At 46.0% G+C, this 22,810-nt stretch overlaps 1 protein-coding gene across 5 annotated transcripts in view; it reads right to left on the minus strand.

Moving 5' to 3' along the window:
• Positions 1–593: 593 nt before the first annotated feature.
• SMARCA2 (SWI/SNF related BAF chromatin remodeling complex subunit ATPase 2) overlaps positions 594–22,810 on the minus strand; it is a 1,363,970-nt gene continuing 1,341,753 nt past the window's right edge. For all 5 annotated transcript variants that reach the window (XM_069228509.1, XM_069228519.1, XM_069228497.1 and 2 more), the window contains one exon: positions 594–1,580. In XM_069228509.1, coding sequence (XP_069084610.1) covers positions 1,545–1,580 — 36 coding nt within the window. In that variant the 3' untranslated portion in view covers positions 594–1,544. The remainder of the gene's footprint in view (positions 1,581–22,810) is intronic.

Consider the following 22,810-nt stretch of genomic DNA (forward strand, 5'->3'; position numbering starts at 1 on the left):
ATTTTGCCACTATTTTACTTCTAAGGGGAACCCTTGGACTCTGTGCACGCTATCTCTTACTTTGAGATAGTATATACAGAGCCAACTTCCTACACTTACTCTCACCTGTAAATTAGGAAAGAAATAATATGGCTTACGTAAAGTAAACAGAGAGCACTCCAGGGTCTACCACCTTTGAGAAGATGCACAAGTTTGGGGTGGAGATAGCAGAGAATATGTTTCAATCAACAATAGTGAATGTGATGGATACCTTCTAAAAGATCATAGCAAATGAGTAAAGAAATCAAGCTTGTCATTATTTGTATGGAGGGTAAGAGCTGGTTTGACTGGAAGTGGGTGACTGGCCAAATCATCACTCTAACTGAAGCTTCAGATTTTGGATGAGGACCAATGCCCTCAAAAGAAGAAACAGTGGTCTACTATATTCCAAAGGCTGCTACATAAGAATGAGTATTCAATAGTGAGCAGTCTTTCTACCTAATGGTGCAAATTCCAAGGGCTCATTGGTTTTGTTTTGCTTTTGGTAGGCCTTGGTTCCTGAAAAACAGACGAAGGACAATCATTTCTTTATAAGGAAAAAGACGCACACCGGATTCTTCAAAATTACTGGAATTTTATTCGCCTCAGGCTTATGACTTGCAACCAAAGACATTGTGCAAAGAAAGCAAAGATTAAGTACACTTTAGGGAAAAGGTGATTATCCACACTGGTAACAAAGGAGATCAGTTCGAAAAAAGAAGCTATCCATTACACTGTGTAGATTGCATCTTTCAATACCGTTTCCAACCCAACGTTGTTTTATTTCCCATTTAACAGCAAAAGTAAAAATAATATTTATAAGCAGTTAACAACTAAACAAATTTGATAAAGCTCAAAAGCACGCCCTTATTGTTGTGGATCTTAAAGTATTGAACATATTAATGTGCAGAGAAACAGGCACAACTGGGAGTGAAGGGGACGTAGGCAGGGGAAGGGTGTGTTGGAAAAGTCAGCGAGGGGTGGGAAGGCTACCTATCTACTGTACATTGATCAGCTATTAAACAAAGTTGCATATATGTACCACAGCATAAAAAACAATACTTAACAGCAACAACAAAAAACTCTCATAAATCGCCTGATGAAAAATAAAATAACCAGTGGCTTTAAATAGCTTTTTCTGGTCGGCCTTCCTAAAAAAGATTCGATTTTGAACATTGTGACGCAGGTTACCGCATCTTAAAAGGTGATAGAAACCAGGAACAACAAAACCATTTCCAGGCTTATTTTGGCTCATAGAAATATACTATTAATCACATTTCCCATCAAAACTTCTTTTTCTATTTCCTAAGTAGGCCCGCTTGTTCACTAAATGTCACAAAGGGTTTCAGTTCTCTTACATCGCATCATATGTCGTTCTGATGTTCTATCCTAGAAAGCAGGTTATGTATGGATGGTAGATGATGAAAATACGGAACCATTTCCCATGTATGTGACAAAAAGTTAATCAGTGGATGTGTAACGAGATCCTTAACATAATCTGTCAAGAAAAACAGATTCTGGCTTGGTTATTCGTCATCACTTCCGGTTATGTCTGACTGGTCCTGGAAGGAAAACAAACAAATAGGTCAAATCATTTGCTATTCCTGTCTGTACCTTCAAGAAAGAAACAACCAAAAAGATTCATGCAAATTAAAGAAAAGCAACAGAGATGTGTAAGAGTAAGGCAATGGTATCTGAGTGCAGCACAAACTCATAAGTGGGCAGTTTTTTCATAATGGAACCTAAGTAAGGCACAGCCACCTCTAGGTGGGGCTGCAATATCTTAAACAGTACAGGACTGTGTTTCCAAATACCAGCACTGATCCAAAATGTCCACCCCACTTCCATTTGATTCCAGCCTTTCATATTATAGAACCATTTAGTTACTAATTCAAGAGTTAAAGGACAATAATATGCAAAAAATGCTGACCAAATAATAAACTCCGGCGATTGGGGTAATCTAAATATATTAGCTATTTATTAGATGATGAGATTTCTTTTATAGACTTGAAGCTACCCTAATCCATGACCCACCCCTGGAATGATTGAGAGACCACTAGCAGCTCCTTTACAATGGCGAAGGGGCGTCGCCCCCCCTGGCTAGGAGCCAGCAGCTGCAAAATAAAACAATGTTTTGTGATCCTTTTATTTTTCAGCTGCTGGCTGAGCCTTGAAGGGTAGGAGGAGGAGTGGAGTGAAGTGAGTGCACTAAGTGCGCATGTCAGTTCGGCTGGCCATCTCAGGCCGGCCAAACTGACATGTACACTTAGGTTTCTCCAAACCAGCTATGTTGCACAGTGAGTTGGAGAAACTGCACAGACTCCCCCTCAGTGTCTGAGTGGCAGAACAAGCCTCTCAAACCAATCCTGGCACTCCTCTCATGCTAAATATAGCATGAGAGCAGTGCCAGGGTTGCGTGGGGGAGCCTGTGACAGTTTTCCAGGAGCGAGGTAACAGGAAAAGGTAAGTTTTGTTTTAAAAATTATTTTTTGACTACTTCCACCGCCCCCCTCCCCGTTTCCCTCTCCACACCTCCCTTTGAGATTTGCGGTGGCCGCCACTGTGAGAGACTGGAACTTCTGACGTTTCGCCTGGACATTTTGCCGCTGAGGCAATCTTCTCAAGGAGTGAAATCGTCAGGAAAACATATTCTTTAGATAAACACTTTACTTGCACTCACTACCATTCTTTCTGATAGATTATCATATCAGAGGCGGCTTCTCCACAATGATAAAAGAGCGTCGCCCCACTGGCTTAGAGTCAGCATGTGCAGTGAGGGGCAGGGCTGGGCCATGGGAGGGGGAGGAGGAGGAGTGGAGTATACTTAAGTGTGCATGTCAGTTTGGTTGGCTGTCATAGGTTTTTCCAACCCTGTTGTGTTGCACATTTGAGTTGGAGAAACAGCACAGACTCCCATACATTGTTTGAGCAGTAGACCAAGCCGCTCAGACCAATCCCGGTGCCCCTCTCATGCTATGTATGTGCTGGGACACCATCAAGAGAGAAGAGGAGTGAGGCGGCCGGCGGTGGGACAGGTAATTTTTAAAATGTATTTATTACTTCCCCCATCCCCGTCCCCTCCTCCCCCAACTTCCCTGCTTGAGACTTGCGGTGGCTGCCGCATAAACGTTTTAGAATTATCCCCTAGTGGCAGACTGGATCAGGAAGATTTTTCAATAATGGGCTTAACTGCTGCCGGAAAATGTCTGAGAAACTTCACTGTGGCTTCATACACATGGGTGGCATTAATTACACTAATTTATGCCGGACCTAATGGGACCAGTAAAGAAATCTGCAACATTAACAGAATAAATCTTACCGAAAAACAACTAAACTCAGAAGAGGGGGGACGAGAGATCAATGGGGTGTCTGTAGAATTTTAAAGTATCTATCAGGAAGAATGATAAAAGCTGAAATGGCAATTTTGCTCTGGCAAGAGTTGCAAAGGTTCCAGCTTGACTCCGATACCACCTTGGAACTGATGGGGCAGAGTCATATATGGTGCTAGCCCGATGCTCTAATGGCAGTTATTATTTTTTCTCATGCCTAAGGTGAGGCCGACGGGATGGACAAGAATGAAAACTGACATGGACCATTATTAAACATACAAGACTACTCCCTTGAAGGGAAGGAGGGCATGTTGGTAAGGAATCTTGCAGGTAGATAAGAGTATCCACCAGAAAGATGGTTATCGTAGGTAAGTAACTTACTCATCTGATGGCTACTCACCTCAAAAATTGTTATAGTATTGGTGTTTTTATTGCGCGCTAATCACACAAAGGTATTTATGCATACCATAGCCAGTGAATGAGGCCAGCCCTAGAGGGCTTGTTCGAAAAGCCAGGTCTTCAGTAGGTCTGGACAGAATCTTGATGATGTCGGAGTAATCAGAGTAATTTCAGTAATTATGCGTTTAACACAAAATTACCGATAATTACATCTGCCTCTGTAATTAAGAGTAATTTGTGGGGAAAAATCCTACCACAAGCACCAATTTAGCCAGCACAAGTGGTTGCATATGCACTTTATTTGTGTTCTGCTGCATTTAGAGCTGTTTTTTTTAGTGCAAAATACATCCTCAAGTTGTAGGAGGCTGGCACTCTATTTAGTGTGCAAAACTAGGCACATTGTGTAGGGGGTCCAGGCAACCACATGTTGGTTTTGAGAGGCAAAAATCAGATCACCTAATTCTCCACTTTTTGAGGCAGCTGGTCGAGCAGTTAGACTAATCCAGGGGATGTGCTAAGTATTTGTTGCACTTACAGTATCAATCATGCATCCACACGCACTCAATGAATAACTTGAGACCAAATTTATAAAAATACTACAGATTTTTATATAATTGTTAAGACCAAGATGGTTAAGGTAAGTTAAGTACATTTTGAGTTATGATTTTTCAAAGTTTTAATAAATTAAGTGGCAGATGTATCAAACATTTGTGCGATTGCAAAAATGCATTTTGGTATGTAACAAGTCCAATTTGCGATTCAGTAACTTGTTACCAAATCGCAAATTGGATTTGCGACTACATACCGATTCGGTATTAGGAAGGGGAGTGTCAAGGGCATCCCTTCCTAGTACCGAATCGCAGAGGTATGTATGATTGTTTTGTGAACGTGAAAGCGGTTGCAAAATAATCGCAGTTACCAGCAATTTCAAATCGGTGGTAACCCATTTGCAAAGAGGAAGGGGTCCCCAAGCGACCTCTTCCCCATTGTGAATGCATGCAAAAACGTTTTTTAAGTGCAGGCAATGGTCCCAAGGACCATTGCCTACTCTTAAAAAATAAAAATAAAACTTTTAATTTTTCATTTTCAAACGCATCCCGTTTTCCTTTAACCCCTTTGCTGCAAGGCCTTTTCCCCTCAGACGCCTGGCCTTTTTTTGGCTATTTGGAGCAGTTTGCGCTTAGGCTCTCATAACTGTTTGTTCACATAAGCTACCCACGCCAAATCTGCGTCCTTTTTTTCCAACATACTAGGGATTCTATAGGTACCCAGACTTTGTGGGTTTCCCTGAAGGAGACAAAGAAATTAGCCAAAATACAGCGAAAATCTCGTTTTTTCAAACAAATGCTGCAGAAGAAGGCTTGTGGTTTTTCTCCTGAAAATTGCATAAACAAAGGGTTTGCAGTGCTAAAATCACCAGCTTCCAGGAACAGGCAGACTTGACTCAGAAAACCCCACTTTTCAACACAATTTTTGCACTTAACTGGGGCATACCCCATTTTTCCTATTTGTTTGTGCTTTCAGCCTCCTTCCAGTTAATGACAGAAATGGGTGTGAAACCAATGCTGGATCCCAGACAGCTAAACATTTCTAAAAAGTAGACACAATTCTGAATTCAGCAAGGGGTAATTTGTGTAGATCTTGCAACGGTTTCCTACAGAAATTAACAGCTGAAATAAACAAAATATTGAAATTGAGGTAAAAAAAACAACAACAAAAAGCCATTTTTCTTCACGTTTTACTCTATAACTTTTTCCTGCGAAGTCAGAATTTCTAAATCAATAGACCATTACATCTACTGGACTCTTCTGGTTGCGGGGATATATAGGGCTTGTAGGTTCATCAAGAACTCTAGGTACCCAGAGCCGATAAATCAGCTGCACCTTGCAATGGGTTTTCATTTTCTACTGAGTATACAGCAATTCATTTGCTGAAATATAAAGAGTGAAAAATACGTATCAAGAAAACCGTTGTATTTCCGAAATGGGCACAAGATAAGGTGTTGAGAAGCAGTGGTTATTTGCACATCTCTGAATTTTGGGGTGCCCATGCTAGCATGTGAATTACAGGGCATTTCTCAAATATACGCCTTTTAAACACACTGTCTTACATTTGGAAGGAAGAAATGTTGAGAAAGACAAGGGGCAAGAACACTTGTTTTGCTATTTTGTGTTCCCCCAAGTCTCCCGATAAAAATGGTACCTCACTTGCGTGGGTAGGCCTAATGCTCGCAACAGGAAACGCAACATGGACACATCATATTTTTAGACTGAAATCTGACGTGTTTTTTGCAAAGTGCCTAGCTGTAGATTTTGGCTTCTAGCTCAGCCAGCACCTAGGGAAGCCCACCAAACCTGCACATTTTTTAAAACTAGACACCTAGGAGAATCCAAGATGGGGTGACTTGTGGGGCTTTCACTAGGTTCTGTTACCCACAATCCTTTGCAAACCTCAACATTTGGCCCAAAAAAATACTTTTTCCTCACATTTCAGTGACAGAAAGTTCTGGAATCTGAGAGGAACCACAAATTTCCTTCCACCCAGCGTTCCCCCAAGGTTCTCGATAAAAATGGTACCTCACTACTGTGGGTAGGCCAAGTGCCCGCGAAAAGAAATGCCCCAAAACACTATCTGGACACATCAAAATTATCAAATACAATACTCCCTATTTTTTTGGTTGTGTGTGTGTCTTGGGGCGGGGTATGTCCAGTTTTTGGTCCTGGGCTCAGCAGCCATCTAGGGAAACCTACCAAACCCAGACATTTCTGAAAACTCGACACCCGAGGGAGTCCAGGGAGTAGTGACTTGCAAGGATCCCCCAATGTTTTCTTACCCAGAATCCTGAGCAAACCTCAAATTTAGCACACAAAAAAAAATCAAATTTTTCCCACATTTCTGTGTGGGATCACCGCACAGGGACACATTTCCTTCCACCCAACATTCCCCTCAGTCTTCCGGTAAAAATCATACCTCACATGTGTAGTTGGGCCAAGTGCCTGTGACAGGGAAGAGCCACAAACATGTCAAAAGTGAGGGGAAACCAAAGCGAGTCAAACAGGGCAGTTTGAAGAAAAAAATCATTTTTAGGCTGACAAGTGCAGCAGAATTTTTATTGGTATAGATGAGACAATGCAGGGTGGTAGGAATTTTGTGGATTCCTGCAGATTCCAGAAGGTTCCATCACAAAAATATGGAAACATTTGTGATTTCCAGCAAAGTTGGAGGTTTGCAGGGCATTGTGGGTAAGAAAATGGTGCGTGGTGCATTTGAAGCACACCACCCTGGAATCACCCAGATGTTTACTTTTTAGATATGACTAGGTCTTGTGGATTTTTCTACATGGCAGCGTCCCAAAGTCCAAAAAGTGCAGCCCTCACCATTCCAAGTGGGACGATTTTGAGAGTTAACCAAGCTCTGATGGCCCAAATTTAAAACAAAAACCCAAAATTATCAAATGGCCTCTTGCTTGCCGTGGGATAAGATGTATTAGTGTGTGGTGGAGAGCTGAAAGACTGTTACCCCCTTCAGTTGGGGTGGGGGCATAACCAGGCCCATACTGATTGGCAGCCACCACCCCACTATTTTTTTTAATTCCCCGACATCTAGTAGACTTTCTGCCCCCAGGGTGTGGATCAGGGGTAATTGCCCCATCTGCCCACTAGTGGGCAGAACAACTTTGGCCCCATTTATTTGGGGTGGGGGTATGGCCATACCCTCACCCTCTTATTTTATTAAAAAATCTTCCCTGGTCTCTGGTGGGCTTTCTGCCCCCCTTGGGGGCAGATATGGCTAACAGTAATGTGCCCCATGGGGTGTGACCCTTGCCTAAGGAGCTGCCCCCCCCAAACAAAACACACACACCAATCCCTGGTTCCTAAGTGGTTTCTGCCCCCCCTCCCCGGAGCAGATCGGCCTAATGGAAATAGGGTCCTCTGCACCCAAGGTGAGCAGAAATGGCCTGAAATAAATCCCCCTCCCCTCCAGGGGAGTGACCCTTCCCTAAGGGATTGCTCCATTTGCGTCAAATTGACGCAAAAACAAAATCCCTGGTGCCTAGTGGTTTCTGCCTCCAAGGGGGGCAGAAATGGCCTAAAATAAATTTGCCCCCCAGGGGAACGACCCTTGCGTAAGGGACCACTATATATATATATATATATATATATATATATATATATATATATATATATATATATATATATAAAGTAAACATAAAAAAAAATATATCCCTGGTGTCTAGGGCTGCGACTTCTTGTTGCAGAGATATCGGCCAGTCGGTGAAGTGACCCTCATTGGTTTGCCGGTTTCTATTGCTTCTTGAGTGGTGCGCTTCCACTCAGGAGGGATATCTCGGGCTATTTGCAAAGTCTGGAGGTCCTCGGGGGCTTTTGAGGTCGGTCTAGTGTTCAGCTCCTCTGCAGCTCCTCTGCAGTGCCGATTGTCGGGACTCTGGTAGAGCAAGCAGGGGTCTTAAAGCCTCCTATAGTGCAGTAGGTCCTCTGTTCTCGTGCTGTCGGGTTCTTTGGTGCTATCTTCTTTTCTTCCTGATGAATCTGCTTTCATGGTCTGGGGAGCCCACTAACTACTGAATTTAGTGGGTGTTTTAGGGGGAACCTGGTAGTGTCCAATGGGACACTTACCCTTGGGTGGCTACACCCATTACAGTGACCGCTTCTTGTGGGAAGGGTCACTACCCTAAACCTCATTGGCTATTTTCCTGTCATCCAACATGGAGGAAAATAAAATGGAGGGTCCACTTCACCTTCTGAATGAATATTGTAAGGAAATGCCTCCTTGGCATGGTTACCCCCTGACTTTTTGCCTTTTGTTGATGCCAGTTATGATTGAAAGTGTGCTGGGACCCTGCTAACCAGGCCCCATCATCAGTGTTCTTTCCCTAAACTGTACCTTTGTTCCCAGAATCGGCACAGCCCTGGCACACAGATAAGTCCCTTGTAAATGGTACCCCTGGTAACAAGGGCCCTGATGCCAGGGAAGGTCTCTTAAGGGCTGCAGCATGTCTTATGCCACCCTGGGGACCCCTCACTCAGCACGTGCACACTGCCTCACAGCTTGTGTGTGCTGGTGAGGAGAAAATGACTAAGTCGACATGGCACTCTCCTCAGAGTGCCATGCCCACCTCACACTGCCTGTGGTATAGGTAAGTCACCCCTCTAGCAGGCCTTACAGCCCTAAGGCAGGGTGCATTATACCACAGGTGAGGGCATATGTGCATGAGCATAAAGGCAGGGGTCACCTCAGCTCAGGACACCTTAGGGGTTGTCCTGACTGGCCAGTGACGACTCCTTGTTTTCCTCATTATCTCCTCTGGCCTTGCGGCCAAAAGTGGGGCCGTGGCTGGGCATCTCCACTAGCTGGAGTGCCCTGGGGTGCTGTAACAAAGGGGGTGAGCCTTTGAGGCTCACCGCCAGGTGTTACAGTTCCTGCAGGGGGAGGTGAGAAGCACCTCCACCCAGTACAGGCTTTGTTACTAGCCACAGAGTGACAAAGGCACTCTCCCCATGTGGCCAGCAACATGCCTAGTGTGTGGCAGGCTGGTAAAACTAGTCAGCCCACACTGGGCGTCGGGTATGTTTTCAGGGGGCATCTCTAAGATGCCCTCTGGGGTGTATTTCACAATAAAATGTACACTGGCATCAGTGTGCATTTATTGTGCTGAGGAGTTTAATACCAATCTTCCCAGTTTTCAGTGTAGCCATTACGGTGCTGTGGAGTTCGTGTATGACAGACTCCCAGACCATATACTCTTATGGCTACCCTGCACTTACAATGTCTAAGGTTTTGCTTAGACACTGTAGGGGCATAGTGCTCATGCACCTATGCCCTCACCTACGGTATAGTGCACCCTGCCTTAGGGCTGTAAGGCCTGCTAGAGGGGTGACTTATCTATGCTATAGGCAGTGTGAGGTTGGCATGGCACCCTGAGGGGAGTCCCATGTCGACTTAGTCATTTTCTCCCCACCAGCACCCACAAGCTGACAAGCAGTGTGTCTGTGCTGAGTGAGGGGTCCCCAGGGTGGCATAACACATGCTGCAGCCCTTAGAGACCTTCCCTGGCATCAGGGCCCTTGGTATCAGGTGTACCACTTACAAGGGACTAACCTGGATGCCAGGGTGTGCCAATTGTGGAAACAAAAGTACAGTTTTAGGGAAAGAACACTGGTGCTGGGGCCTGGTTAGCAGGCCTCAGCACACTTTCAAATCATAACTTGGCATCAGCAAAGGCAACAAGTCAGGGGGGAACCATGCCAAGGAGGCATTTCCTTACACAACCCCCCCCCCCCGAAACGAAAGAGGATGAGACTAACCTTTCCCAAGAGAGTCTTCATTTTCTAAGTGGAAGAACCTGGAAAGGCCATCTGCATTGGCATGGGCAGTCCCAGGTCTGTGTTCCACTATTATATTCCCTGTAGGGAGATGGACCACCGCAACAGTTTTGGATTTTCACCTTTCATTTGCATTAGCCATCTGAGAGGTCTGTGGTCAGTTTGAACTACAAAGTGAGCACCAAAGAGGTATTGGAGTAATCTGGAGTAATCTGGAGCTTTTAGAACTGGTGCTGTGCACATAGCTTGTTTCAGGGTGTCAAAGGCCTGTTGGCATTCTACAGTCCAGTTTACCTTCTTGGGCATTTTCTTGGAGGTAAGGTCTGTGAGGGGTGTCACTATTGATCCATATCCCTTCACAAACCTCCTGTAGTACCCAGTCAAGCAAAGGAATGCCCTGACTTGAGTCTGGGTTTTTGGAGCTGCCCAGTCCAGAATAGTCTTGATCTTGGGCTGGAGTGGCTGAACTTGGCCTCCACCTACAAGGTGTCCCAAGTAAACCACCGTTCCCTGCCCTATCTGACATTTAGATGCCTTGATAGGGAGGCCTGCTGCTTTCAGGGCCTTCAAAACCTTCTTCAGGTGGACTAGGTGATCCTGCCAGCTGGAGCTAAAGACAGCAATATAGTCAAGATAAGCTGCACTAAAGGACTCCAAGCCAGCAAGGACTTGATTCACCAACCTTTGGAAGGTGGCAGGGGCATTCTTTAAACCAAATCAATGACTCCCAATTCCAGCATCTTGTGGACTTCCACTTTGATGCTTTCCTTAACTTGGTCAGACTGTCTGAAAATTTTGTTTTTGACAGGCCATGCTGTCTCCTGTGTCCACATCATGGGTACACAGATGTGTCTGACCAGGGGTTAGGGAAAAGAGCTCAGCAAACTGTTGTAAGACCTTCCTACAGTCATATTGCTGTTGGCCAGAGAGGGTGTCTGAATAGATCACTCCATCAATGATCATGCCTTTCAATGTCTTGTTAAACCTTTCTACAAGACCATTGGTTTGTGGATGGTATGGTGTGGTGAATTTGTAAGTCACCCCACACTCATTCCACATATGCTTCAGGTATGCTGACATGAAGTGGGTACCCCTGTCAGACACCACCTCCTTAGGAAATCCCACTCTGGTAAAAATACCAATGAGTGCTTTAGCTACTGCAGGGGCAGTAGTGGACCTAAGGGGAATTGCTTCAGGGTATCTAGTAGCATGATCCACTACTACTAGTATGTATTGGTTTCCTGAGGCTGTGGAAGGTTCAAGTGGAGCCACTATGTCCACACCCACTCTTTCAAAGGGGAGCCCCACCACTGGAAGTGGAATGAGGGGGGCCTTTGGGTGGCCACCTGTCTTACCACTGGCTTGACAGGTGGCACAGGCGACACAAAACTCCTTTATCTTCTGGCACATGTTGGGCCAATAGAAATGGTTAACTAACCTTTCCCAAGTCTTGGTTTGACCCAAATGCCCAGCAAGTGGAATATCATGAGCTAAGGTTAGAATGAACTCCCTAAACTCCTGAGGCACTACCACTCTCCTAGTGGCACCAGGTTTGGGATCTCTTGCCTCAGTGTAGAGGAGTCCATCTTCCCAATAGACTTTATGTGTTCCAGTGATTTTTCCTTTGGACTCTTCAGCAGCTTGCTGCCTAAGGCCTTCAAGAGAGGGACATGTTTCTTCCCCTTACACAACTGTTCCCTTGTCGGTCCCCCTGGGCTTAGGAGCTCAACCTGATAAGGTTCTAACTCCATGGGCTCAGTTCCCTCAGAGGGCAGAACTTCTTCCTGGGAAGAGAGGTTCTCTTTCTCTTGTTGTGTTGAAGCTGGTTCCCCAGTCTTCTTTCCTTTTCTCTTGGAGGGTCGGGCCCTTTTTCCAGGCTCCAAAACCACTTTTTCACCCTGAGCCTTGCACTGTGCCCTTGTCTTGACACACACCAGTTCAGGGATACCCAGCATGGCTGCATGGGTTTTGAGTTCTACCTCAGCCCCTGCTGAGGACTCCAGGTCATTTCCAAGCAAACAGTCTACAGGGATATTTGAGGAGACCACCACCTGTTTTCATGCCATTGACCCCTCCCCACTCTAAAGTTACCATAGCCATGGGATGTACTTTAGTCTGATTGTCAGCGTTGGTGACTGGATAAGTTTGTCCAGCCAGATATTGACCAGGGGAAACCAGTTTCTCTGTCACCATGGTGACACTGGAACCTGTATACCTAAGGCCTTCTACACTTGTCCCATTAATTAAGAGTTGCTGCCTGTATTTTTGCATATTAGGGGGGCAGGCAGCCAGTGTGGCTAAGTCCACCCCACCCTCAGAGACTAATGTAGCTTCAGTGTGAACCCTGATTTGCTCTGGGCACACTGTTGATCCCACCTGGAGACTGGCTATTTTAGTGTTAGCTGGAGTAGAGTTTGAAGTGGAACCTTTCTTGGGACAGGCCTTGTCTCCAGTTTGGTGTCCCTGCTGATTACAGCTACGACACCAGGCCTTTTTGGGATCAAAGTTTTTACCCTTGTACCCAAAATTGGATTGTGAAGAGGCTTTGGACCCTCCCTCCTGAGCACGTTTTTGTGGCCCTGTAGAAGACTCTTTACTTTTTCCCTTGGGTGTCTCAATACTTTTCCCCTGGGGAGTCTTTGTGACCCCTTTCTTTTGGTCACCCCCAGTGGAAGTCTTGGTCACCCTAGTCTTGACCCAATTATCCGCCTTCTTTCCCAATTCTTGGGGAGAAATTGGTCCTAGGTCTACCAGATGCTGATGCAGTTTATCATTGAAACAATTACTTAACAGGTGTTCCTTCACAAATAAATTGTACAGCCCATCATAATCATTTACAACACTGCCATGAATCCAACCATCCAGTGTTTTAACTGAGTAGTCAACAAAATCAACCCAGGTTTGGCTCGAGGATTTTTGAGCCCCCCTGAACCTAATCCTGTACTCCTCAGTTGAGAATCCAAAGCCCTCAATCAGGGTAGCCTTCATGAGGTCAAAGGATTCTGCATCTTTTCCAGAGAGTGTGAGGAGTCTATTCCTACACTTTCCAGTGAACATTTCCCAAAGGAGAGCACCCCAGTGAGATCTGTTTACTTTTCTGGTTGCACAAGCCCTCTCAAAAACTGTGAACCATTTGGCGATGTCATCACCATCTTCATATTTAGTTACAATCCCTTTAGGGATTTTCAACATGTCAGGAGAATCTCTGACCCTATTTATGTTGCTGCCACCATTGATGGGACCTAGGCCCATCTCTTGTCTTTCCCTTTCTACACTATGGCTAGGATCTGTCTTTCCAAAGCAAATCTTTTGACCATCCTGGCTAACAGGAGGTCATCTTCATTGAGGCTGCCCTCAATGCTTGCAGAGCTGTTGGACTCTCCTGTGAGAGAAGCAACATCTCTGACTATCACTTGTGGAGACATGGTTTGAGAAACCCTGGGTTCCCTATCTAGGACTGGAGGTGGGAAATCCTCCACATGACTAGCTTCCCCCTCTGGGAAGGTATCATCAGAGGGGTTATTTTTAGCAAACTCTGCCAAGAGCTCCTGGAGCTGTACCTTGGTAGGGTTTGAACCAGTCTTTATCTTTTTGATTTTGCAGAGAGACCTTAACTCTGAAATCCTAAGATGCAGGTAAGGGGTGAGGTTGAGTTCTATCACTATCTCTTCTGCAGCAGACATTATGTTTCTAAAGTTGGAATACTTTTTAAGAATCTAAAACTATCTCTAGAACTTAATTCAAACTTTTACAAAACATTTAAACTCTAAAAGAAATGCTAACAGGGACTAACACAAGGCCCTAGTAGGACTTTTAAAAATTTAGAAAAATAGCTAAAATTTCAAAAATCAGTTTCTAATGACAACTTCTTGAATTTAGTCGTGTGATCAGGTATTGGCTGAGTAGTCCAGCAAATGCAAAGTCTTGTACCCCACCGCTGATCCACCAATGTAGGAAGTTGGCTCTGTATGTACTATTTCAAAGTAAGAAATAGCATGCACAGAGTACAAGGGTTCCCCTTATAGGTAGGATAGTGGCAAAAAGAGATAATTCTAATGCTCTATTTTGTGGTAGTGTGGTTTAGCAGTAGGCTTATCAGAGGGTAGTGTTAAGCATTTGTTGTACACACACAGGCAATAAATGAGGAACACACTCAAAGACAATTCCAGGCCAATAGGTTTTTATATAGAAAAATATATTTTCTTAGTTTATATTAAGAACCACAGGTTCAAGATTTACAAGTAATACTTCAAATGAAAGGTATTTCACTTAGGTAACTTAGGAACTTTGAATCAGCAAAATAGCATGTACAGTTTTCACAAAAATGGCAATAAGCTATTTTCAAACTAGACAGTGCAAATTTCAACAGTTCCTGGGGGAGGTAAGTGTTTGTTATTGTTGCAGGTAAGTAAACCACCTACATGGTTCGAAGTTGGGTCCAAGGTAGCCCACCGTTGGGGGTTCAGGGCAACCCCAAAGTTACCACACCAGCAGCTCAGGGCCGGTCAGGTGCAGAGGTCAAAGTGGTGCCCAAAACACATAGGCTTCAATGGAGAAGGGGGTGCCCCGGTTCCAGTCTGCCAGCAGGTAGGTACCCGCGTCTTCGGAGGGCAGACCAGGGGGGTTTTATAGGGCACCGGGGGGGACACAAGTCAGCAAAAAAAGTATACCCTCAGCGGCACGGGGCGGCCGAGTGCAGAGTGCAAACAGGCATCGGGTTTGCAATGGAGTTCAATGGGAGACCCAGGAGTCTCTTCAGCGAAGCAGGCAGGCAAGGGGGGGGGAGCTCCTCGGGGTAGCCACCACCTGGGCAAGGGAGAGGGCCACCTGGGGGTCGCTTCTGCATTGGCGGTCGGATCCTTCAGGTCCTGGGGGCTGCGGGTGCAGTGTCTTTACCAGGCGTCGGGTTCTTAGAAGCAGGCAGTCGCGGTCAGGGGGAGCCTCAGGATTCCCTCTGCAGGCGTCGCTGGGGGGGCTCAGGGGGGTCAACTCTGGCTACTCACAGGGTTGTAGTCGCCGGGGAGTCCTCCCTGTAGTGTTGTTTCTCCGCAGGTCGAGCCGGGGGCGTCGGGTGCAGAGTGCAAAGTCTCACGCTTCCGGCGGGAAACGTGGAGTCCTTTTAAAGTTGTTTCTTTGTTGCAAAGTTGTTTCTTCTTTGGAGCAGAGCCGCTGTCCTCAGGAGTTCTTAGTCCTTTTAGATGCAGGGTAGTCCTCTGAGGCTTCAGAGGTCGCTGGACCCTGTGGAACGCGTCGCTGTTGCAGTTTTTCTTGAAGTGGGGAGACAGGCCGGTAGGGCTGGGGCCAAAGCAGTTAGTGTCTCCGTCTTCTCTGCAGGGCTTTCAGGTCAGCAGTCCTTCTTCGTCTTAAGGTTGCAGGAATCTATCTTGCTAGGTTCTGGCAGCCCCTAAATACTCAATTTAGGGGTGTGTTTAGGTCTGGGGGGTTAGTAGCCAATGACTACTAGCCCTGAGGGTGGCTACACCCTCTTTGTACCTCCTCCCTGAGGGGAGCGGGCACATCCCTAATCCTATTGGGGGAATCCTCCATCTGCAAGATGGAGGATTTCTAAAAGTCAGAGTCACCTCAGCTCAGGACACCTTAGGGGTTGTCCTGACTGGCCAGTGACTCCTCCTTGTTTTTCTCATTATCTCCTCCAGCCTTGCCGCCAAAAGTGGGGCCGTGGCCAGAGGGGGCAGGCATCTCCACTAGCTGGAGTGCCCTGGGGCGCTGTAACAACGGGAGTGAGCCTTTGAGGCTCACCGCCAGGTGTTACACTTCCTGCAGGGGGAGGTGAGAAGCACCTCCACCCAGTACAGGCTTTGTTACTAGCCACAGAGTGATAAAGGCACTCTCCCCATGTGGCCAGCAACATGTCTGGTGTGTGGCAGGCTGGTAAAACTAGTCAGCCCACACTGGACGTCGGGTATGTTTTCAGGGGGCATCTCTAAGATGCCCTCTAGGGTGTATTTCACAATAAAATGTACACTGGCATCAGTGTGCATTTATTGTGCTGAGAAGTTTGATACCAAACTTCCCAGTTTTCAGTGTAGCCATTATGGTGCTGTGGAGTTTGTGTATGACAGACTCCCAGACCATATACTCTTATGGCTACCCTGCACTTACAATGTCTAAGGTTTTGCTTAGACACTGTAGGGGCATAGTGCTCATGGTATAGTGCACCCTGCCTTAGGGCTGTAAGGCCTGCTAGAGGGGTGACTTATCTATGCCATAGGCAGTGTGGGGTTGGCATGGCACCCTGAGGGGAGTGCCATGTCGACTTAGTCATTTTCTCCCCACCAGCACACACAAGCTGACAAGCAGTGTGTCTGTGCTAAGTGAGGGGTCCCCAGGGTGGCATAAGACATGCTGCAGCCCTTAGAGACCTTCCCTGGCATCAGGGCCCCTGGTATCAGGTGTACCAGTTACAAGGGACTTACCTGTATGCCAGGGTGTGCCAATTGTGGAAACAAAAGTACAGTTTTAGGGAAAGAACACTGGTGCTGGGGCCTGGTTAGCAGGCCTCAGCACACTTTCAAATCATAACTTGGCATCAGCAAAGGCAAAAAGTCAGGGCGTAACCATGCCAAGGAGGCATTTCCTTACAGACGTGGTTTCTGCAGGTGGCTGGTTTTGATGTGTTGAACGTGATATTGTTGAAGGATGCGAAGACAGGATCTACCATGTGTTCGGCAGCATGGGTGGGCTCTGTGACGTTTTCAATTAGTCCAAGTTTCCGAGGCTATTAAGAATGGAAGCTAAGCTGGGGTTAGTCTGATCTCCTAGATGGAAATTGAGGTCTTCTAGTAGGATGAATGCGCTGGAGTTGAGGACGGGGGGGGATCAATGAAGACCATAATGTTGCTAGCCAAGTTGGCTTGGGCTGGTGGACTAGGATGCCATCCAAGGTGAAGTTTGCTGTTATTTGTAATTTAAAGTTGAGTTACTCCATGTGTTTTTTTGAAGTTTCAGAGGAGCTGGCACAGTCACAGGTGTCTTTGAAGACAACGGCGATTCTTCCTCCCGGCATATGTAAATGGTCTTGCCTGGTAATATTGTATCCAGGGGGGATGGTGGTAGTGATATCCAGCATTGAAGCTGTGGTCAGCCATGTTTCTGTGAGGAAGATGCAGTATCATCCTGCAGGTCCCAGATCTCCAGGGTGTGCTTACAGAGTGAGCATTAAGTGGGTCCTTGGAGGGCTTAGGAGCCCAGGGCGGTGGCCAGGGTTGAGGAGTAGGGCGGTGGGCAGGGTTGAGGAGTAGCACGGCGGCAGGGAAGGTGAGAGGCATGTGAAACAGGTAAAGAGAGAGGGAGTGGGACACAGAGAGGACGAGAAAGGAGCAAAAAGGGGGCACAGACAGAAGATGGAGAGACAGCACAAAGGTCACAGAAAGAGAGAGATGGCAAAGGTCAGAAAAGGAGCAAGAAGAGTGGCACAAAGAGTGAGAAACGACAAAGAGAAAAGGCACAACAAAGTAGCAGAAAGAGTGAGAAAGGGCAAGAAAAGCAAAAGAAAAGGCACAAAAAGTAGCAGAAGGAGTGAGAGAGAAAAGACAAAAAGAGAAAGCATAGAGGATAAGGGAAGTGGCACAAAAGTCATAGAGTGAGGGAAAAGGCACAAAGACTGAGAGAAAAAGCACAAAAAAGGTTGCAGAATGAGTGCGAGAAAGGCAAAATGAGCCTGAGAAAAGGCAAAAAAGATGTGCTCAAAGTGAAAGAAAAGGCACAAAGAGCGAGAGGAGTGGCACCAAAGTCATAGAGAGAGAGAGAAAAAGGTGACAGCGAGCGATAGGAAGAGAGGTGAGGCTGGTGGCTCGAGGTGCTGGAACCAGGTCTGCAAGGGCCTTGATCAGCAAGACGACTGGTTGCAGATAAGTCCAGGGTGCAGGGGTGGGCCTATGCACCTAAGTAGTACTTCCCTGAGGTGGGTTGGATAAAAAAAAAAATGCAGTCAAGAAACTTTGTCACTTAGAGTCATCAAAGTCTCCATCTCTTTAAGGCCAAGGCTGTAATGTCTGAAGGGGTGAGACCCCAATCCCGCATTACAGACTAACTTGCATCTCGGCCAGGAACATTCTTGTGGAGTGCCAAAGTAACAGTCTTTTCCCTGGTAATATGGCCCAACACCCCAGAGAACTCTTTCTTTTAAATTGGAATGCAGAAAAACAGTCAAATTTTGGGCTGCCCTATCCTTCTTGAGGGCCCACTGTATCCACAATGAGTATCGGCCAGCCAGGACAATGTCAAAATAACTCTTTCTTTGAACTCGGAAGACTAAGCTATAGAACAATAAGAAGGCTGCATGTTAGAAGCATTAACATGACAGACAGAACAAAAGAGTGGATGCACCAACTAAATCAGTAAACTTGAAAAGTATCAGAGATGAGAAGACCAGAAAGTATACAGTCACAAAGTAAAACTGTTGTAAGATGACCATTACAAATAAACCCTAATCCTGAACCCACCAGAAAACCAGGATGAAACCAGGGCCCATTGTGAACATACAAGCCAGCCTTTACAAAGCAAATGCGCCCACATCAAATGGCTGGCATGAAGAACACTAAAGGAGATCCATTATAAAACAAAGTTTAAGTGCAACAGAACTACATACTAGCCCTTCTATGATTGACTCTTCTCAAGTAAGAGCACTTGTCTCCAGTTTGAATGGTCTGCCAAACACAAAGAAGAGGAGGAACAAGAGAAAGCATTTAATGATAATCAACGTTTCACCCAAAATAAAGATCTTCCAGGAGTTCCACCGCAGAACAGAAGGGACAGTAAAACTTTACAACACTTGCGAAAGGTTAGAAAATCACCTAGGTCCTGGTCCACTGAAAGTATAGACCAAACGTTCCCTGGATGAAAATGTTAAACAATGCCAGAAAGATAATGCAGTGGAACAACACATGCTCCTGGGTGCAGTTCACTGGCTGATGATTTATGGTCAGCAAGACCAATCTGTGCCAATGCTATATATCCTTCAATGCCATAGATGAACAAGTTGGTTACCTTGGATAAAATTATTTCTGGTCGATACTCCAGAGATTATTCACCTTCTGAATAGATAACAATGCTGTACTTTCCAAAAGTTGGAGGGTCTGAGAAGTCCACTTATACCAGGACATTCTGTAAGACTGAGAGGGCAAAATGGCCCTCCATGCAGACTTGATTGATAAGACACAAGAGCCTGGTGAAGGTTTGTATGGATGCCTATGTAGCAACCTGGCGGATACCCAACATGGGAACAACCCTGGGCAATGCAGTTGTGGCAGTGTTGGTTCTGGTGGAATAAACATGAAGGGCCTGAAGAGGCTCCTTTTGGGCCACAAAATATCACATTTCTATGCACGGGGACAAATAGCTTAGAAAGGGCTCAATGTTTTCTACTGTCAAGGCTGATAAAAAGCTTGTCATCTATTTAGAAATTCTCAGTATGCTCGATGTACAAGCTAAGGCCTTCTTTTTATGGTCCAACTGATGAAGGATCGCCTACTGCCTACACAGGTGTGATGGATCGAAAAAGGGAGGAACAGCAACACCAGCTTTGACAGAAAAGAAATACAAGCAATTTGTCAAGGAAGAAGGTAGAACAAAAAGGTTGTGCTGTCAGTGAAGGTAGCTCACAAACACTGCGCGAAGAATTAACTGCTCAAAACAATGGACATATTAATGGTCAACTAGGTGAGCAACTGTGCGTCAGCTCACAGGGAATGCACATCATGAACTTGAGGACCAAGTTAAGATTCCATTTGTGCCTAATAAATGGAGCAGGAGGGAACATTTATATTAGTCCTCTTCAGAAATGCATCACAACTCAAGGCTTGAATAACAAAGTCTGGTGAAGGAAATGTAAAAATGTCGAAAGGACTGACAACCTTTAAAAGGCATTCACAGGAAAGCCTTGCTAGGCCAGTGACAAAAAGAACATCCGAGCATCTGACGCTTGGCCTCCAGGGTATCAACCTGGCGGTCTCTGCTTGAGCCACGGAATATGCTTAACAAGCAGAATAAATGGATTTGCTACAGCGGCGACAAGTGCAAGAATAACACCCACTGCATCTGCAGGCAGGTCGAGCCACTAAGTTGATGTTGCTCAATCTCCAAGAATGGAGGTGTAGGTTGTGGAGGTTTAAGTGGAAAACCATGCCCTGTTGCTAGGACAGAAGGTCCTCCAGGTAAGGTAAATGGAGCAGAGGGGAGAGGCAAATGCAAAGGCTCAGCATGTCTGAGTACCATGCTCTCCTGGCCCAATAGGGGGCCATCAGGATACGTGGAGTTTGTTTTTTCCTGACATACTGCAGAACTTGGGGCAGAAGTGGTAGCAGTGGAACGACCTACAGGAGCCCTAGAATCTTACTGCTGGTGGAAAGAGTCTCCCATAGAACTTCAAGGTGAAAACTCCAAAGTAAAGCAATTACAAGTTCTTGGAGGTGGTGAAAAGATCTACCCAAGGCAAACCCCACTAGGCCAAGCCACCTTAAATAACCTCCAAATGCACCCACCACATGATGTTCACTAAGCTTGTCCACCCTAGAAATTAGAAAGCCTGACAAATGATTAGCTGGCAGAGAGATCCCATGGAGGTCAAGCCACCACCGGAGTCATAACGCTTCCTGGCACAGGACTTGCAACACCAAACCACCCTGCTTGGAGCAGTGCCACATAAAGGTGGTGCTGTCAGTCATGATCTGAACTAACTCCTCCTTAATTAAAAGGTGGAATACCTTCAGAGCCAACAGAATGGAAAGATGCTCTAGAATGTTGATGTGATGTCCACGCTCTGTCGAGGTGACTCCCCGACCCCAGAAATGATGCATGCATCACTACTGTGGAACTATGGATATGACAAGGAGAATGGTCTGCAGCAAGCAAGGCCGGTGTGTGACAGCCACCCCTGAGGCCCAGAGCTACATCTTCAGAGATACAGATGTTGTCCCAGAAGCAACCCACTGGGCTGTGCCCACTGCCAGCAGAGGTCCCACTCCAGACTCTGCAGGTACTAACAGACTCAAGGGACCAGCAGGATGCAAAAGGACAGGAAACCTCAGAACTTTCCGTGCTGGAACCAAGGAGTAAGCCCAAACCATCAGATCATAACCTAAGTATCTCATACTGATTGCAGGGGGAAAGGGAATACTCTGTGCAGATTGGATTTTGGTTTGTTAATGAACACCCAAAGGATGACAGTGAGGTGAAAGTTGCTTATAGGCAATCCATGATTGACTGGTAAGCCCATTGTCAACAACTAGTCATCAATCAAATCAATCAAATGCAATTTGTAAAGGGCACAGCTGCCTCAGCTGAGGCGTCCCAGCACTCAAAAGCAGAGACTGAAGAATGAGGCCTGCCACTTATATCTGTCCTTGCTAAAAGAGCCAGGTTTTGGGATCTTTCCAGAAGCAAAGCTCAGATTCGGCCATACGGAGGTTCCCAGAGCTTACCCGTCAGTACCAAAAAAGACCTGCCACCCAGACAAACTTTGGCAAACCTTGGAGGGCGCATGAGTCATCCAGGCACAGGAATACATGTATACTCACCCTCCAAAGATGGGCAGCAAACACTGCCATCATCTTCATATACACCAGGGGAGCAGAGGTGTGGCCAAAGGGCAGGACAGTCAATTGAAAGTTTTGCGACCTAACCATGAACTGAAAGAAGAATCTGTGGGACTGCAGAATGGGCACCTGAAAATGCACATCCTGCAAGTGAAAGGATACCATCCAGCCTCCTGAATCCACAGTGGAAAAAACCTGAGCCAGAGTCAACATCTTTAACATGTCCTTCCGAAGTCAGGTGCTCAGAAATGGAAAGTCTGGTATCAGCCTGAATCCTACATCCCTTTTAGACTCCAAAAAGAACCAGCAGTAATACCCTCTGCACTTGCCCACCTAAGGGACACTCTGTGGTTGGTCCCTCTGGCCAACAGTGATAGAACTTCCTGAGTAAAGGGATGACCTGTCGAAATGTGAACAAAAACAGGTAGCAGAGGAGGGGTGGCAGATGTAAAAGGGAGGATTTAACTATGCTTGGGCACCTGCAGCACCAGTTTGTCTGAGGTAACTGAACGTCACCTAAGCACGTAAAAATTAATTCTGCCTCGAACAGTGCATCCATGGCCATGGAAGAGTGAATAAAAACACCCTGGCTGCTGTCATGGTTGGACACCAGGAAAAGGGCGTCTGATATACTTACTGGTTGCCACTGCTTCGGTTACCACCATGCCTCTGGAGCCACGAAATGGCTGTATTAACTGTTACACAGGCTTTGTCCAATGATAAGCGAGACCCTGAAAGTATCCTCTAAATTTTCAGTGTGGCTTTTGGAGATGACAGGCTGAGCACAAATACAAATACTGGGCTGTAGCATGTTTGACTTTGAAGTACTCCTATCCAAAGTCAGCTTTGTCCCGAAAAACTGGAGTGACCAAATGGCATATGCACAAGTGATGCTTGTGCATCCAGGCACAAAGTCTGATCATTGCACTACCCGTTCAGTGGCCCACATATTCTGTTGTATCCAGTCTCTCAACACATACTAAGCTGCATCCTGTCCATCCAGAACTGTTTGAGCAAAAGCATTCCTGAACTTTTCAGGACCACCTAGGAAAAACTTGCTGACCATATCCTACAGGCTACCTGTATAGCACTGTAGCAGGCATACAGTGTTCAGGGACCAACAAGTCAAACTGGTGGACAAGGCTTTCCTATCTGGCAGAGCCAT

Source organism: Pleurodeles waltl, chromosome 1_1 (assembly GCF_031143425.1).
Source record: "Pleurodeles waltl isolate 20211129_DDA chromosome 1_1, aPleWal1.hap1.20221129, whole genome shotgun sequence".
NCBI lineage: Eukaryota > Metazoa > Chordata > Amphibia > Caudata > Salamandridae > Pleurodeles > Pleurodeles waltl.